Raw genomic sequence first — 18,438 nt, 5'->3', positions numbered from 1 at the left:
CAAATACTATAAAATTTGTTAAAAACAAACTTGCTAAGATAAGTTATTTGTTGTTTTTTTGTTTAAGAAAGAAATTTTTCCATAAATGAGTAAAAAATTAAAATAACTTTAGTACTACAAGAGAAAAATGGAAACATTGTATTTTATTGGATAGATACTAACAATAACTATAAATTATGCTAAAAATACACTTGTTAATTATCACCATTTGCCCATAATTTAAAGAAAACCATAAAAATGTATTCAATACACTATAGAATCATTTTTATTTCCATTTTTTAATTCGTAGTACTTTCAATGACAAATGTGACAATGTAGTGTGGTTTATTTAAGATGTTTTTAAGATGTCCTCGGGCATGATTGCGGTTTGGTCGCGCGCGAGTGGGGTTCCCGTCGGCGGCGCGTATAAAGGGAGCGTCGTGCGCGGCGCGCCGTTCGTACAACGGTGTCGGCAGGCGCGCATCGCGGACCGCTGACTCTCACTCTCGACCCATCCGGCTATCTCTCCCGCCGTCGTTGTACGTCGTCTTCCTCTCTTATCGTGTACGTACGCCGCGTGTTGTTCTCTCGTGCCATCGTTCCAGTGCGCTCGTGTTCCAATCGCAGCCACCCCCGAGGACGGAAACTGTTTCCGCGACGACGGAGCGATTTTCAAAGTGGATCCCACGATGACTTCCAGTGTTAAGCAAACTGTGATTCGGTAAGCCTTCTTTTACGTTAAAACATTTAATTTTGATTTTAGTGAAAAAAAAAACGTAAACAAAACTAGTTTTTTATCGGATTTTGCGTTTCAACATCGTGTTGCAGTGTTTACTTTTACAGGAATTTATTTAAGAATTAATTCTGTTATAGAAAAATGTTATTTTGTGTTTAGTTATTGAATAATTAATTAATTAATGCGTTTTTGTTGATTGATCGGTGAAAATTAAAATTAAAACAAAACATACATTTCACACATTCGTCAAATGAATTTCTAGTGTATCTATGTTGCAATCTAAAGTGAAAAGCGCTTTCTACTTGTCCATGTCGATGACAATCTATGCATATAAATAATACACTTCAACTGCAACTAAAATTTTTTTAACATTTTTTGTGTTAAACTTTGATAAACTTTAACGCATTTCTCGTATTTTTTCAAAATATTTACCAATTGTTGTTCTTATCATTTTATTTAATTTCATGTCTATGTAGGTAAATGCATTATAAGTTTCAACAAAATGCGAAGTATTTGTTGACAACTGTCAAATATCGAATATACGATACGCTCAGCAATGTGAAGCGTTTATTTTTGTTTTTCCACTTTTTACCTAATGGAATGCTCGGTTAAAAGAAACTAATTATTGTTAATTAAATTTAGCACTAGAGTTGACAGCTTGACACGTTGACAAAGTGAAAATAAGAAAATTGAAAAGAAGCTGTCGTGAATGCCAAGACAATGCCAACCATCAAGTGAACAAAACGTGCTTTCGTTTATAAATGTTTTTCAATTAGCTCTCGTGCAACTCAAGTTAGACGCCTTGACGGGGTCGTCAGGCTGAAAAAAGTTAGTCGCCTAGCACGCACGCGTTGATAATGCATAATGTATAATTTTAATTACGAGCGTAATTATTATTTCGTGTTGAATGCGGCGATGCGGAGCGGGAGATGTGTTTGATGATTGGTATGTGAGGCACGTTTCTCGAGTAAACTACCGGAATACTTGCATTCGAGCGAGTGAACGTGCAATAAAAGCACAAAAAATGAAACACGTTTTATTAATCAACAAGTGAAAAATTATCGGGAGAAAGTTTTGAAGTTATCAAAAACGAAATGAAGAAAATAAAGAAAGTATGCATTTTTATGAGTAATTTAAAACAATTTTAGTCGTATAATGCATAGTTGATGATTATTTATTTTAAAAACTGCGAAATTTGGTAAAATCCGCTAAAATGTATAGAAAACCAATCAGAACGATGAACTTAACAATAACATCACTTCCCCTAAGTTGGCCGATCGTATGTCGAGAGATACGACATCTGCAATGTCAAAAAAGGCGCAAATTTCAAAAATTACAAACAAAAACGTAATTTTTGTCAATAAAACTCAAAATTTTTGCAAAATCTTTTATTTATTATAAACAATATATAATTCCGATTATTATAAGACAAATTTTTAATAACAGTTTAGTTGTCTTTTAATTTTTGTCACAAAACTGAATTAAAATAATTGCATAATTACTTCATAATTATTATATAATTATTGTAATTTCAAACGACATTTAATGATGAAGTTCGTTACATAAAAAAAATCCGATTTATTTTTTAGTCTATTATTACTATAATCACTTGATAGATATTACTGATCGACGTTTATGAAGTCAACACACTCGCAACTTAGAAAATTACGATTATGAGATGAGCCCCGCGTGCTGTCGCTCGTTGGCGGCGGCGTGATTGATGAAACCAATTAGTTTCAGCAGCATCTGACTTTGATTTATTTCGCTGTTTGCGTCGCGCGCGTATTTGCGGAGTGCGTCCTCACGTGCCGTCGATTTTCTTCGCGACCCAGCGTAATTATGCAAACACTGGCGAGCCGGCGGGTCGTCTTGAGTTTACTACGTCCGATGCGCTCGATCAAGATTGATTCGATTGACCGCGCACGCGAATAAATCAACACTAATCAGCTACACATGCACCATGTAAACATCACACAACAAACAATCAAACCAAAGTGATTCGCAGCACATTTTTATTTTTATCGAATAAAATAAAATATTAAGATTAGATTTATTTAATATTGTAATTAATTTTTGTTTTATGTAAGAATTAAAATGTTTGAATGGCTTCTGGTTTGCAGATGTGTGTAATCATGCAATTAGCGTGCGCGTTGCGATGTAATAAGCACAGCTGAGTGCAAAAAACTTCCTACACACGATTTGTCTTAATTCTCATTATCGTTAATCCTCTAATTCAATTAGGCGTCGTGCGCGCGCTCGTAATTGTCGCGACACACAATGGAATTGAATGGAATTGCTGCTGGAATTCGACGAAATGTCGAAAAAGATGCGCAACACGCGAGACGCGACGCAGAATGCACAGTTTAATTTTATTTTCAGTCGGCGGAGGTTAAACGCGTGGCGCGTAGCACTTTTCGACAATTTTCTAATTTTCTTCGCTTCGTGTTTACTTGAAACAATAAAAACGAAGCTGTTGAGAGCATCATCTATGATTATATTAAGTTGCAATGTATTTAATAGCTCATAAAATGGTTATTAATCAGTTTTGCATTTTTTATGGGAATTTTCTGAGTAAATCATGAATAATTATATATTGACTGATTATTTTCACGGGTAGCAACAATAAATTTGCATATTTTATATGAAAATTGTTGTAAAATTCAATGTTGAACATAAATTATTTACAAACTTATCTAATATCCGCGTTGAAACATATTTAAAAAAAGGAAAAACGTGAAAAATTGATAAAATTCATGAATTTCTTTCATTATATGATGGTTTCTCATCTGTTTATCAAATCAAAGTTTATTTACCTACGTTTCAATGTCTGTGAACGTCTCAAAGTCACATCGATTTACTCATATCGTTAGGCTACATTACACGAACAAACAAATTGTTCACCTATAGTTTATTTGTATTTTTATTAACAAACTTTGACTTTATTCTTTATGTTGCGTGATTTTATCACTTGAAGAATGCACGAATTGAAACGGATGTCTCGTGGTAGTGTCAAAAATGACAAAACAAAATTCTGACAATCAACTTGACCATGACCACAAGAACATATGACAATGTGCAATTTAAAATTTTACGCTGGTTTGATGTTTTGTTTAAATGTTCAAAACACGCAATGAAAATGTGACGTAAGTTGAAGTATAGGTAATTACCCATGAGGATATTATTATTATTGTTGTGACTTATAGTGAAACAAAGCAAAAAGTAATCATGGCATCAAAAGAAGAATTCATGGGAAACGCGCATAAAAAAGACATAAAAAAAGTCTACAAAAACAAATCATTTCATAAAACTATATATAAATGTTTACTTTTATCACAACTACCAAGCATATTTTCCTAATGATTTATTGAAGTATTTATATGTTATTAGATAACACTGCAAATTATGTTATTTATTGCTTGTTTTTTTTTCTCTTTTAAAATTTATTAAATCATTGTCATTAGTGTGATTAAATGGATGTACCAAGGTGCATGTGCTACGTAACATAATTGTTTATTTTGATGATTATTAAAGCCATGATTGCGATGATGCTGCGTATATACACATAATATAGGCTATACCAACAAGTAATAGCTAATAACATTGTAATAAATGCTCGCAACTCGCTTCTTCCGCGTACAAGCGAATAAAAGTCGACAAACGCGTATTATTATAGCACGGTTGGATCTTGCATGGTGAAATTATGTAATTATTGCTGGTTTGTGTTGATTGTATCGTGTAAAGTACAGAAAACACACGGAAAGCAAGTAAAAAATTATAGATTAAGTTTTTTAAAACTGGAATTAACTAAATTAATGACTTAAACATAAAAAATTCGGAAATTACAGTTGAGGCATCAATATTTCCACAACGAAATTGAAATTCTTCGAAAATTTAGATTAGCAAAGAATGTTTACGCGATAACATAAAATCTTATCTCTGTTTCGTTTATTTGGTTTCAAGCGTGAGTCTTTGCACCTACTACCTAACATTTATCATATTATTTAGTATAACGAATCATAAATTAAATTTTAGTCAGTGATAAGACACGTGAGTTCGGGAAATCTTCATTTTAAAGCAGAATTTTGATGTGTAAAGACAGAAAATTTCATATTCTTATTAAAAATATCATTTTATTAAGTCAAATATTGGTGATTTGTGATTATTAGTGTCATTATCTGTGTATTTTGTTGTTTTAACGCAAATAACATTTATTAATCAACATGATTTGGCCTGATTTGTAAGTAATTTGTTTGTTTATTATAAATGGCAACATTGCACGTTGCAAATCTTTGTTATTTGCATTATTTGATCCAAACAATGGCGAAAAACGAAAATTTTGTTATTAAACGTTTTAAATATTAATTTTTTGTTGGTAAAATTGAATTATCAAACGTAAATCACGTAAATAATTATTAATTAATCATTTTCAAGGAGAATATCCTTGATTTTTATCTTTTCTTTCTTACCTTGAAATGAAAACAGTAATTATCTCTCATTGAACATGTTAATTAAAGATTTATCCATGTTTCCACCAAAATTCCAATTATTAAACTTTCTTTCACATCGCATTTGTTGAGTTGATTATTCTTGACAAGACGTTGGTTAGCAAAAGTTAAACGGACGTAACGAGCATAATCGAAGGGCGTGCGCAAATCAGCGGCGCACATTTTAGCGTGCAAAACGCGAGTTTCCACCGCGTCTAACGTATTAGGCACGAGATAGAAAATCGTTTAGTCGTTTAGCGCGACGAATTCCGGCGTACGCGCGCGAGTTTTTCGTCGCCAATTGCCGGGCGCTTTTCCTCCGGAAATTAACCTTCCTGTCGCGCTGCAAACGGCAAATAACGGCGCGCAAAATGCTGAGATATGCATTCGATTGCGAGTTTTCACTTTGCAGTTTTGCACAAATGCAACAAAAAACTAAAACCAATTTATTTTTGTTTAGTTTATTTCTAGACTTATATTATCTATATTTATACGTTGATTCCAATTGATACCTAGATAACGTTGTAATATTGTTTATTAGGTTTATTTCCTTTTTCATCCTGTATAAATCACAACCATAGCAACCGGAAGTCGTAAATCGTACGAGGTCCGCACAACTTATTGAAATATTAACGGATCTTACGTCTATAAATAATATAATCAACATAAATCAATTTATGCTTTGAAGACATCGACATTATTTCTGTATTATGTTATTTTTGCACAGCTTTATAGAGACATTTTTGCAAATGCGTAGAATAACGGTCTAAAAGTTACAAACACAAATTTAACTTTAGTTTTTAATTAATAACTCGAATATTAATGATGCTACTGCAATCATTCTTTCAACAATCGATTCTGTATTGAATTGTGCATCAATTTTATCAAATATTTTGTTATAAATTTGATTATATACAGAGTGATAAAGAAAAAAGAAGAAAAAAATCATTTTCTTAATAATATAGTTTTCTTTTGTTTATAAATCTGTGTAGAATTAATTAATTAATGTAAAGTTTATATAATTTGATGCAGAATTTATCAGAGAATTAATTCCTGCATAAATAATGATCGTGATGCATTTATTCCTTGAATTATTAATGAATAACTATCAACAAACACGTTTTTAGTTGAGTTTAGACCGTTATTCTTCACTATATGATAAAATTATGTTTTAACAGAATAAAATTTGAATTTATATCATATTAAACTCCAATTCAAAGTCAATTATAATTAAATATTCATTATGCAATATCGATATTGTTGTTTATCATTCTAAACTTTCTATAATACGTGATCCAAATTCATTGTGAAGTTGCAAATTTGCGCGGTATACGAACAGAATATAATTGAATGTCGATCAGTGGGTAACAAACAGTGCGCGATGTGAACGCACGATTAATGTTCGCTCGACACGTACGGCGCGGTGTGTTCGGCGGCGATGATGAAACACATAATAGACAAGCTCTTTGCGTAATAATTGTCCTGTCGGCCGGTTTTGCGCGTCGCTCGCCGCTCGTACGATTAATTTCATCGTTCGATGCGTTCCAGCGGCCGTAACCGCATTATTCACACTTTTGCACGCGACAATCAGGATAATATTCGATTACTAACAACTCAACTCGGACAAATACACAAGTAAAACAATGCACATTGAAAATATTTGTGTAATAGCATTTATTACTTCCCTTGAGTAGAAAACAGTGTTTTCAGCATCACCGTATTGTGTAGAAAACAGTGTTTTCCAAGTATTGAAAATAGCAATTAATTAAAATCATAAAAATTTTACTTTCGGATGCAAATTTTTAGTTTTAGACATTTTAGTTTTAATTTTTCTCACCTCGTGACTAAAGCCCGTGATTAAAATTCTTTAGTCACGGCCTTGGCCGTCCGTGATTGAACTACCATTTTTGGCGTCTCGAAACCAAGAAAATAGAGGAAATAGAAAAAAATATATTTTATTGCTTTGCAATAACAAATTATTTAATTATAATCCCATCACCATCAAATTAAATTAATCCCAAATTGCGAATAGTTGTATTCATCAGCGTGGCAAATTGATTTTCACCTGCACTAGTAATCCACTGGTTAAATTAAACATAATTTGATTATTTGCGCTTCTAGTTTATTGTGCAAACTCACATCTTGCGCTCTTGCACACTAATTCAGTTTTATTCATCACTTCATGCATGTGTGCGCACTGATAACAAATAAAAAGCCGCGAACGTAAAAACGAGATAATAGTTTGTCGAAATGCGCGCCGATGATAATTAGCGTCAAGCGAACCGTGAAGCAAAACATTTGCGACATGTCACGTTTCTGGGCATAATCACACATTACAAATTTCATATTTATTCGCTCGAGTGTATTTTTTCCGCTCTCGCTTTTCAACCGCGATTATTTTCGTGTTGAGGGGGGCCTAAAGCATGTTAAGGTCCAGAAGTTATCGCAAATTGTCAAGTCATAAGCATGACGTCGTTCACGAAATCACAAATTACTCATAGTTAATATTAAATTAATTTTTTAATTAGGAAATTAATTCAATTGGGCAGAAAATTAGTCAAAAATATATAAAAACCATGTTGATTTAGTTTAAATATGAATAATAACAAAAGAATTTTTTAATTTTATCGTAAACAATTTGTGCAATTGTATTTTTCGTCAATTTTGCGTTTTTACCATCAAAAACCGCTAAAAGTTGTGAAAACATCTTGTTATGCTAATTATACGCTTAAGTAGTTTTACTATATTTACTACGACAATGTCATTCTTTTACGTCTACGAGTTGTAAATAAATAATTGATGAAACTTTAAGTATGAAAGTCGCCAAACAAAAACATCGATTGTTTACGCTTTAAAATTACTAACTGCGTTTTTAAATACTGCGGTAAATTTAATTCTCATGCGTATTTGTAAATTTTTATAATATTGCTTAAATTAAATTAAGTGTGCAAACAGATTAATGGCGTTTTAACTTGTTTACGTTTTTTTTATTGCAATGTTAAATGTGAATGAATTATTTTTGATTTATAAAACTCCGGATATCTATTATTGTATTTGTTTATTTATTGTGATAGTTATCTATTTATCGGTTGTGAATTAATGTTTTCCAGCGAAATTTTATTTGGTATTCATCCGACGCGATTCTATGATTTTATTATTCACATATTTCGCTGTGGTTTACATCTTCCCCGACGTCACGCATTGTTCGCATTGTTCAATGCTACACACGACAGAGTTCCGTGCCGATTTCCAAACGCCCGCTGAATGCATGAATAAGTGTGACATTGTCCGATTAACGCGTTTAGCATCGCTGAACCGGAGCGCAAGAGATACGAATCTATCGCGTTCGGATTTTATTTGCATATATGTTAACTTCGACATCATCAAAAGCGTACGCAAACATATACACTAGGTTAGTGTAACAGTGTGCCGAACAAGGTTTAATACATGCAACCAGTTTTACATCTGTAAACATAACCTACCTACCTAATAGTCAACTGGTGTTGCTTTCTAACGGTGTATACGCGCGAATTTGAATATTTTTTATTCGTGCGTTTTTATTTCTGATCGTGATGGGTTTTACGGTTATTGGATTTTTTACGATCGTAGTATATCGTTTTATCGAGAACATTGTGAGTTTAGTTAATGAATGCAAATCGATGCGCATAAATTCGCGACGAAACAAGATAATAAAAATTCCGAACGAACCGAAACAAACAATAAAAAACAGATCGACTGCAAAATTATGTCAAATCGATTAGTAGCGTTTGTTTTTAAACCCCAGAATGAATGAAAAATTTCCTAGGTGCAATAAAATGTGTAATTTATGGTGAAATCATGTTTTTCGGAGTTTTAATGATGGAAAAATTGAATAATAAGTGCGTGTTTTTTTAAGCATCACTTAATTTTTTTGCACATTTTGTTCGCTTTTAATTATAGCATTTCACTTGTCTGGCTTCATTTGTCACGCATTAAAACTGTACATTTTCCACATTTCCACCGAAATAACTCGTTCGGATATGAGAGTGACAACAATTTTTAGAAGTCCTATTTACGCCTGTCAGACGAGATGTCAACTCAAATTTAAATTGGTTGATTAACGACACGTGGTGACACGTGACACATGACTCCGCCAAACATTTCACGTGATGAGATTATGAATTTTCTGATCATATTAGTTTCGGCATGCCAAAAATACCAGACAAAACAAAATGGCGCGTGGCTGCATAACCGATATGACGAAAAAACAACGAAAAATCAGTTTTAAAGTTAAATTAAATATATAGTTAGAGTTAACTTGGTGACAAAACAAATGAATAACGAGTTTTATCCCTCGTGGAAACAAAACACTCAACGAGTGTCTCGTGGAATTTCTTCGGATGAAAAGCGACGATGCGTGAAATAAGCAGCGCGCACACACATATAGTTAGTATTTACTTTTCGCAAGCCATAAGAGTCGAACGGCGGCCATTTCTTGACATAAAGAGCGCAAGATGTGAAAAGTGCGAAATCCGACGCGCGGAATGTGTTAACGCGCTCGCTAGAGTGTTTGATGTTGCGTGCACGCCCGTTTAAATGCCGTCTGCATCCGTTGGAGCGTAAACCGCAAGCCGAAAGATCGAAAGAAAGGAATACGCGAGGAAAAAATAAACGTACAGCGTTACGACATCGCAAAATGCACTGCGTTTATTATGCTGCAACGAATGGCACATATAACCAATTGCCTGCTTGAATGCACGCTTGCGCATGCGTTGTATTATAGGTTAAGGACGAAATATTACTACGGAACGTGATATGCAACCAAATATACACGAAAATTAAAATTACTATTCCTAACGTTTGATTTACATTTTGTGAGGAACGTAACAGAAATAAATTAAAACAAAGGACGATCCACTACGGTAGTGACAATGACACGTGTGTCATTAAGGTAACTTCACCTTAATTTAACAATTTTAACTCGTATTAAATCATGTAATTCGTGTTTTGTGGTTTGTTTGCGAATTTACGAGTAATATGCATCGCAAAACTTGTTGACTTCACATCCCATCAGGATATCAATGTGTTATACACGAATACGTACGTAAGAGTGAGGATAATGAATGACTTCATGTGTTTGGCAATGAGATTGCGAATTAACGTTTGGCAAACTAATTGTTTTTCACGGTCTGCCACCAATAATAAATATTAGGAATCACACAATATTTACCCAAGATTATATCTATTGTTGGAAAATTATGACATTGATTATGGTCAGTAGCATCAAATTTTAATCAAAATTTTAATTAGAGCGCCATCTATCAACAAGTTACAAAGATTTCATAACCTCAAAATAATTTCAAAATTAGTTATCAATATTTTATCTAGAAATGACGTTATATGACGTTACAAAGGTTGTAAAATTTTTAATTGCTAGTTATCAAAGTGATTATTAAAAATGCCGTGACGTATTTTTAATAATGAAGAGAATCTCGAAACTGATAGTCATTGTAATTGCTCGCGTGTAACTTTATGACTCGATTACATGCACTTCGTGTCTATAAAATACACAGGATCGTCTGATTTAAAAAAAATTATATAAATTTTAATCTGTGAACATTAAATATAAAATTTTTAAATGGTAATACAGCCCTGATATGCGGTTGATATTAGCCGCCGCACGCGTTGATCAATGTTTACGTTTGCGGCGTCCACAGTAACAAAAACGTGAGTTTATTTACTCCAACGCAATTGAACAATTGTTTATCGTAAAATTTTTGTCGTATACCGAATGATTCCAGAATGAAAAGTCATCTTATTCCTAATTTATTTCATAGTTTCGTAGAGCAATATGAGATCATTTATAAAACGTGCAAAGTAATTTCTATACATGATTCTCTGGAAAAGCCCAATCAATAATTATTTAATGTCTTATCAATAAAACATGTGATTAGTCCAACACCATATATTAACTTATCGACGCTTGCAATATCTCAGATATCGGTAGTTTCGCCTAGACGAGCGTTCGTCAGTCCAACCAGCAGTATTTGCAAAACACGCGCATAAAAAGAAGCATCGACTTCCAAAAATAAAACCGAAGTTCTCCGACTCGTGCACACAAGTCATCTCCGTCGTCTCCAGCTGGATGCTCTAGTCGCATCCTATGCTCCAGCACTCGCAGCTGCGTCATTTATGAACGCAGCAATTTGATAAAACATTAAGTGTGCTCGCAATTCGGCCGACAGTCGCGCGCTTCGAACAATGCGAATGCCATTCAATTAAGCGCGAGCGCCGCGCGCGCGCCTGATAAACCACGAAACAAAATCGGTGCTAATTAAAATCGCCTCTGTCCGGATTTTCGCCGCTGCTGCGCGTAACAAATAGCAAATATTTGCGAAATTTGCGACCTCACCATCTTAATTATCAGCCGGATTGTTTCTAACGATCGTGTATCGACTCAGTTCGACACGAGAATCACAACGCTACGCACACTAGCTGTTTATCAGTTAATTTTTGTTACTAATCAGCGATAGTGAAACAAGTGTATTGTTATAATGATTCTATCGGAGGAGGTACCCTATGAGACACTCGTCGATGAACGATTTATGCTCGCATGGATAAAGTAAACCATTGTTTTTGTGCGCGGTTTTGTTCACTTTGGACATTTACGAATTGCGCCGTTATTGTTGCAGAAATCCAACATGGTGGAAACGTCGAACGAGCATGGAGCGCGGCCTCACCTTCATCTCGGTGGTCGCACTCATCGTCACCGTCTCGCTGGCCGTCGCCCTCGCAACAGTATTATACAAGAATAAATATCCAGGTGACGACAATCGTAAGTGCTAAACGCGCATGCGCACACAAACACTCACGCCATTTTTAAATGATCTGACGTCATGTTACCATTGTAATTACTTGACATTGTCAAAATGCTTCATGGAACAAAATGATACTTTTACTAATTTTCGTCCAATTGTTATTTTCTTCATCGTATGCGTTTACAGTTCACACAGCCGAAGCCTACGTGAGTGCTAAAGTACCGCCAGCGTCCGGTAATACCTACCAACATGGCCACAAGGAATCCAAAGATGATATCTGCCTCACACCCGGGTGTATCCACACCGCGTCGAAGGTCCTCGATTCGATGGATACCAGCGTTGATCCTTGCGATGATTTCTATCAATTCGCATGCGGCAACTTTGTGAAGAATACGAATATCCCCGATGATAAATCTTCGGTGACTGTGTTCTCAACTATTAGTGACTTGTTGCAAGAGCAGCTGCGCACTATGATTGAAGAACCCATTGATCCCAAAGAGCCGAAACCCTTCCAGTTGACCAAAAAGATGTATAAGGCTTGCATGAATAAGACGGCTATTGAAGCTGATGGTTTGAAGACTATCAACGCCATTTTTAAGGAGTTGGGTGGGTGGCCTGCTTTGGATGGTGATCAATGGAAGGAGGCTGAATTTGATTGGAGGGAGGCCGTGTACAGATTCAGGAAAGTTGGGTACAGCGTGGATTACTTTATGGATTTCTCGGTTGGGATTGATTTGAAGAATTCATCTAGGAGAATAATTGATGTATGTTTTTATATATTAAGATAACATAACCCTATTTATGAAAAATTTATTTTGTTTTGGAAATAGTTGGACCAAGCCGCTTTAGGTCTGAGGAGAGAGTTTCTCATCAAAGGTATTGAAGACAAGCTGGTCAAAGCTTACTATGATTATATGGTTGACATTGCTGTCTTGTTCGGTGCCAAGAGGGAAACTGCCGCGACGGAACTGAAAGAATCTTTGACTTTTGAAATTGCCTTGGCTAATGTAAGTCTTAGAATTTATCTAAAAATTGATTTTAATTTTTTAAATTTTGTGTCCTCAAGATTTCCCTGCCAAATGAAAAGAGACGTAACGCTACTGCCCTTTATAATCCAATGACCATTTCTGAACTGCAAACAAAATACAACAGCATCCCATGGGTTAAATATATCAACACTCTGTTGGCCCCGGATACCGAGGTGGGACAAGATGAGGTGATCATCGTTAGCGTGCCTCAATATTTGAAGGACTTTGAGAATTTGATTGCACAAACACCAAAAAGGTTAGAGAATTTCTTGTAGTAAATCAGTTACATTAGTACATAATTATTTGTTTATTTTTATAGAGTTCAAGCCAATTATCTATTGTGGCGTGCCGCTGCTTCCTCTGTAACCTACCTCACCGAAGAGTTGCGCAATCGACAACTTCAATACAGCACTATTGTTACTGGTAAAACCGAACGCGCTTCCAGGTGGAAGGAATGCATTGATATCTCGGCTGGAAGTTTACCGATTGCTGCTGGTGCTCTTTACGTGCGCAAATACTTCAATGAAGATGCGCGTCAGAGTGCCAAGGAGATGGTGGCTGATATCAGGGCTGAATTTAAGGAGATTGTTAAGAAGGTTGATTGGATGGACGAGAAGACGCGTCAGAGTGCTCTGGAAAAAGCCGATTCTATGTCTACGCACATTGCCTACCCTGATGAACTGTTGGATAACAGTAAATTGGAAGAATTCTATCAGAATGTAAGCATTACCTGACAAATCACAACATAACCTATTTTAATATCTATTTTTATAGTTGGAACTTGAGGATGGCAACTATATGAGATCAATTTTGAATTTGACATTGTTCGGTACCGAGTTCAGCTTTAGAAGGTTGCGGCAAGCAGTCAATAAGACCGATTGGATTACCCATGGACGTCCAGCAATCGTCAACGCTTTCTATTCATCGATTGAAAACAGTATTCGTAAGTGTAGACGAATTTTTATTATATAGATGGTGTTGTTAACACAAAAATATATTTAGAATTCCCTGCTGGTATTCTGCAAGGCGTCTTCTTCAACAATGATCGTCCCAAGTATATGAATTACGGCGCCATTGGTTTTGTTATTGGCCATGAAATTACTCATGGATTTGATGATCAAGGACGGCAGTTCGATAAGGATGGTAATTTGGTTGATTGGTGGGCGCCGGAGACACAGCAAGCGTTCGTTAAGAAAGCTCAATGTATTATTGATCAATATGGCGGCTACAATGTCACGGAAATTGGCATCAACGTAAGTCTCAAATTGAATTTTCAGCCGCTTCGTAGTTCTTTCCATTCCTATATATTCAGTTCTGTAGTTGTATAGTTTCCTGTAGATAATTGAGTTTTAGTTGGTGAATTTTGGTGTTGTGCGTATGTGTGTGAATATGTGTGTGGTTGTCTGATGGTGTTGACACCTCTGATGGACCAAAAACGCGCGTTTGTTCTGCTCATGTTCGCAGCTGAACGGCATCAACACGCAGGGGGAGAACATCGCCGATAACGGCGGCATCAAGGAGGCTTACCTGGCGTACAATCGCTGGGTGGCGGAGAAGAATGGCGGGCGTCCAGAACCGCGTCTGCCCGGCGTGCCCTACGGCGGGCGGCAGCTCTTCTGGATCTCGGCGGCGCGCGTCTGGTGCTCGAAGACGCGCACGGAGACGCTGCGCCAGCTTGTCATTACCGACGAACATTCTCCAGACAGGTATCGCGTCGTCGGCGCTCTCGCCAACATGGAGTACTTCGCGCGCGACTTTCGTTGCCCACTGGGCTCGCACATGAATCCGAAGAACAAGTGCAAGATTTGGTAGTGATCAGAGCAATCCGGATGAGATTTTTTATTAAACAAGCAAAATGTTAACAAAAAAATTGAAACAAACGAGTAGCACACAAGTTGGAACAAAAAATAAAACGGAATAGAAAATGGAAGTGATCATCAACTTCGGGACTCATTGCTACTCGCCTCGAATGGAAAGACTTTTGATATTTTTAAATTTATTGAGAGCGGCGTAACGCGTCGTCTAGTATTTTCGGGATTTGACACATTTTTATATTTATTGGACATTACACTAATTATTGAGAGTATTAATATAGCCAGTCGGAAAGTTACCAAAAACGTGAAATGTACAAAAACTCGAATATTGTCAATGATCAATCGATAACAATATTACTTGAAGGTTACCAGTAAAAAGAGTACAAACGCACACACACACAATTAAGAAGAAACATACACATTTACTTAAAAAACGACATTTGTACTTAACTTTCTTGATAATTACTATTGCTAGTTTAAATTTAAAACAGAAAAAAGAAACGAAAAGATTAATATATGAACATATTTAAACTCTTAAGAATTAAAGACCAAATAAATGAGAAATTATATAATTATACGCCAATAATTATTGTTTAAGGGTTTTGTTAACGATTATCTAACTCACTAACGCTTTCGACTAATTTCGAATAATTTTCATTGTAAATTGTCCTGTAGTTTAGCTTAACTAACAAACATAATTTTACTAAGCGCGCAATGATGATTTCCTTGTTTTGTATGTTTATGTGCCTTTTATTTTTGTTCTCTTGTTTCAACGTGTGCAATACGTGTCTGCTTGCTTCCAGCTGAACGGTATTAACACCCAGGGAGAGAACATCGCCGACAATGGCGGCTTGAAACAGGCTTATCTCGCTTACAATCAATGGGTGGAGCGCAACGCCGTCGAGGCGCGCTTGCCGGGCTTGGAGTATTCGCCGAACCAGATGTTCTGGCTGTCGGCGGCGTCTAACTGGTGCTCCAAGTATCGTCCTGAATCTCTTCGATTGCGGGTACTCACTGGTCAACATTCAGTGGGTTATTACCGCGTTATTGGGCCGATGAGTAATCTTGAGGAATTCAGCAAAGACTTCAAATGTCCTCTGGGAAGCAGGATGAATCCCAAGAAGAAGTGTATTGTTTGGTAGGACATCAAGAATCAAGAAAAATGGCTACCTTGTTGGATTTTATAGATTTAAACGTTAAAAAAGAACTTTCTGGATTTTGTTTGTATTGAGAAGAGGAATGGTGTTGTAATTTATGATCAAACTTTGTACTTGACGTGCACATATTGACAATTATTGAATAGATTTAAGTGTAGTTTTTAAGAGATGTTAGGAAAAAAGGAATCCTTAAAGGAAAACAAGTGACGTCAACGCGATAGCAACGTGTGGAATGTGATAATTTCTTTACTCGCTCACTTTTATTTACGTAGTTGCTGTTGCAGTTCGGACAAAACACCCAACGCGGTGTTATTTATTTTAATCTTATATAATGAGGATTTGAAAACCATGCCACATGTAAACGTGTAAGTCTTTTCACTTAACTTTTAACATTCTAGATTTAAAGCGAATGATTTATGTGAAACTAATTAATAAAATTAATAAATGACTTTTAAGATAACAAAATATGGGTAGAAATAACTTATATTGCAGACAGGATTAAAGAAGATATAAATTATTTTACATTGCGACAAGTTTTGATTGATTTATTTAATGTTTACGTTCTATTTTATTGAATTTGGCGTGTATAGACATGTATTCAAGACTTGTTTTCGTTTTTTGTCGTGCGTGTTATCAGTGTTTGGGTTTGTGTGTGTGTTGCTGCGCGCAATGTTACCTGAGGCAATTGGTGCTCTGCATGCTGCTCACACCAACGGCAACAATTTGCAAACAGTTTTATTCTAGCCGTCGGACGGCGTGGTCGGGTTTACTTCTGTTCTTGGTTATTTTATTCGGTGATTCGCGTTGTATTCGATCAAATAATCAATGGTATTTAGTGTGAATTGACTGACTATTGAATAAATTCGAAGATGAAGTTATTTACTATAAAATGTGAATTTAATGTTTTGTGTACTGTTTCCGCCGGTGCATGTGCTTGGCCTCCATCTGCTCTCAATCTGCTTCAGTAATTGCTTTTCGAGTTCCGCGGTCAAACCCTCCGGTAAGATAGTTATAATTTAATAATTTAATGCTTCGATTTAATTTCTCGTGGCATCATTCAAAATCTCGTCGACTATTGAATTCAGTTTTTCAGATTTTAGATTTTCTTAGTTGTTTTCTTTTGTATTCCCTGCTTATAACATTTTTATTTATTTTATTATTTATGACATCCTGCCTTTATTAGTAATCGTGAATAAATATTGTTTTGAGTTCCGTGCAGCCAACAAGCAAAATGAAAGAAACTACCTCCAGGGTCGCGTTCAGCAAACATATCACAAACTGATAGTGACCGCGTGTTGTCGCCGTGGACTGTGTACATTGCAGTTTTATTTCGGACGCCGGGTAAATTGCGCGTGTTCATCACAACTAGTTCTATTTCGCCCGATCATAATTAGGTATATCGGTTTATATTCAACAATTAACGGTATGTATAGGAATCGGGTGTGATCCGGGGTTTTGCTAGTACGTTGCAAATGTTACGTTCATCAATCGCTGATTCATCGTCAGTTCATTTGTGCTCGCTTGTGGTTCCGTCGGCCGTCGCTGAATATTTTTCTCCTGTGAAATTATATGATAAAACGATAATTGATAGATAAACGGAAATCTGAAAGATGAAATTTTAACATTTTTCAATTTTTGCCCATTTTATTCAATCGCGAATATCTCGTAAACTAAAAGAGATAAATAGGATCTGATCGCAGCGTCTTAATCTACGGACCAATCTCTATCAGATAGGATAGTTAGAAGGGAAATCAAAGAGATGAAATTTTAAGTCTTAAGAAAAAATTGCCAAGGGGGGGTGCTTGATACTTTTTTTCGACGATTTTTGATTATTAATATCTCTTAAACTAATAGCGATAGCTACCAACGAATTGTTGATTATGAAAGACTGGAAGATTCTCTATCAGATAAAAATATAAAATAATTATATTTCCTACAGTAAAAGGTCTAAAAACGCGACTAAAAGTGCTAAAAAGTGACATTTTTCAATTTTGGCCCATTTTATTCAATCGCGAATATCTCGTAAACTAAAAGAGATAAATAAGATCTGATCGCAGAGTCTTAATCTACGGACCAATCTCTATCAGATAGGATAGTTAAAAGGGAAATCTAAGAGATGAAATTTTAAGTCTTAAGAAAAAATTGCCAAGGGGGGGTGCTTGATACTTTTTTTCGACGATTTTCAAAAATTCATATCTCTTAAACTAAAAGAGATAGCTACCAACGAATTGTTGATTATGAAATATTGGAAAATTCTCTATCATATAAAAGTATAAAATAATTATATTTCCTACAGTAAAAGGTCGAAAAACGCGACTAAAAGTGCTAAGAAGTGACATTTTTCAATTTTGGCCCATTTTATTCAATCGCGAATACCTATCTCGTAAACTAAAAGAGATAAATAGGATCTGATCGCAGCGTCTTAATCTACGGACTATTCCCT

General features: G+C 35.5%; 1 protein-coding gene across 7 annotated transcripts; it reads left to right on the top strand.

The window, feature by feature from the left end:
- The first annotated feature begins 428 nt into the window (after window positions 1-428).
- On the top strand, window positions 429-16,460 carry LOC135795353 (neprilysin-2-like). 7 transcript variants are annotated; one of them, XM_065307022.1, is made up of 9 exons: window positions 429-700; window positions 11,871-12,001; window positions 12,183-12,760; window positions 12,827-13,003; window positions 13,063-13,280; window positions 13,344-13,743; window positions 13,799-13,967; window positions 14,027-14,277; window positions 14,489-15,413. In XM_065307022.1, exons 1-9 carry the CDS (start codon window positions 669-671, stop codon window positions 14,834-14,836), a joined length of 2,304 nt encoding a protein of 767 aa, XP_065163094.1. In that variant the 5' UTR covers window positions 429-668; the 3' UTR covers window positions 14,837-15,413. The 7 variants fall into 7 exon arrangements, with proteins under 7 accessions (XP_065163094.1, XP_065163093.1, XP_065163097.1 ...); XM_065307021.1 differs by having other exon boundaries at window positions 11,871-12,013; XM_065307025.1 differs by lacking the exon at window positions 429-700 and adding an exon at window positions 4,921-4,952.
- The last annotated feature ends 1,978 nt before the right edge of the window (window positions 16,461-18,438 follow it).

The sequence above is a fragment of the Atheta coriaria genome, unplaced genomic scaffold, assembly GCF_025399875.1.
Source record: "Atheta coriaria isolate IRGN ID8LTWV9N9 unplaced genomic scaffold, Caltech_Dcor_3.1 hic_scaffold_7_pilon, whole genome shotgun sequence".
NCBI lineage: Eukaryota > Metazoa > Arthropoda > Insecta > Coleoptera > Staphylinidae > Dalotia > Dalotia coriaria.
Note: the sequence above shows the minus strand (reverse complement) of the source record. Positions and strands in the feature narration are given on the sequence as shown.

Excerpts from the sequence above, each read along its gene's own strand:
- LOC135795353 (XM_065307018.1), top strand. The coding sequence starts at position 11,733 with ATGATTCTATCGGAGGAGGTACCCTATGAGACACTCGTCGATGAACGA. Across the intron at positions 12,014-12,182 it reads ATATCCAGGTGACGACAATC|TTCACACAGCCGAAGCCTAC; the intron begins GTAAGTGCTAAA and ends ATGCGTTTACAG. Across the intron at positions 13,004-13,062 it reads TTGAAATTGCCTTGGCTAAT|ATTTCCCTGCCAAATGAAAA; the intron begins GTAAGTCTTAGA and ends TGTGTCCTCAAG.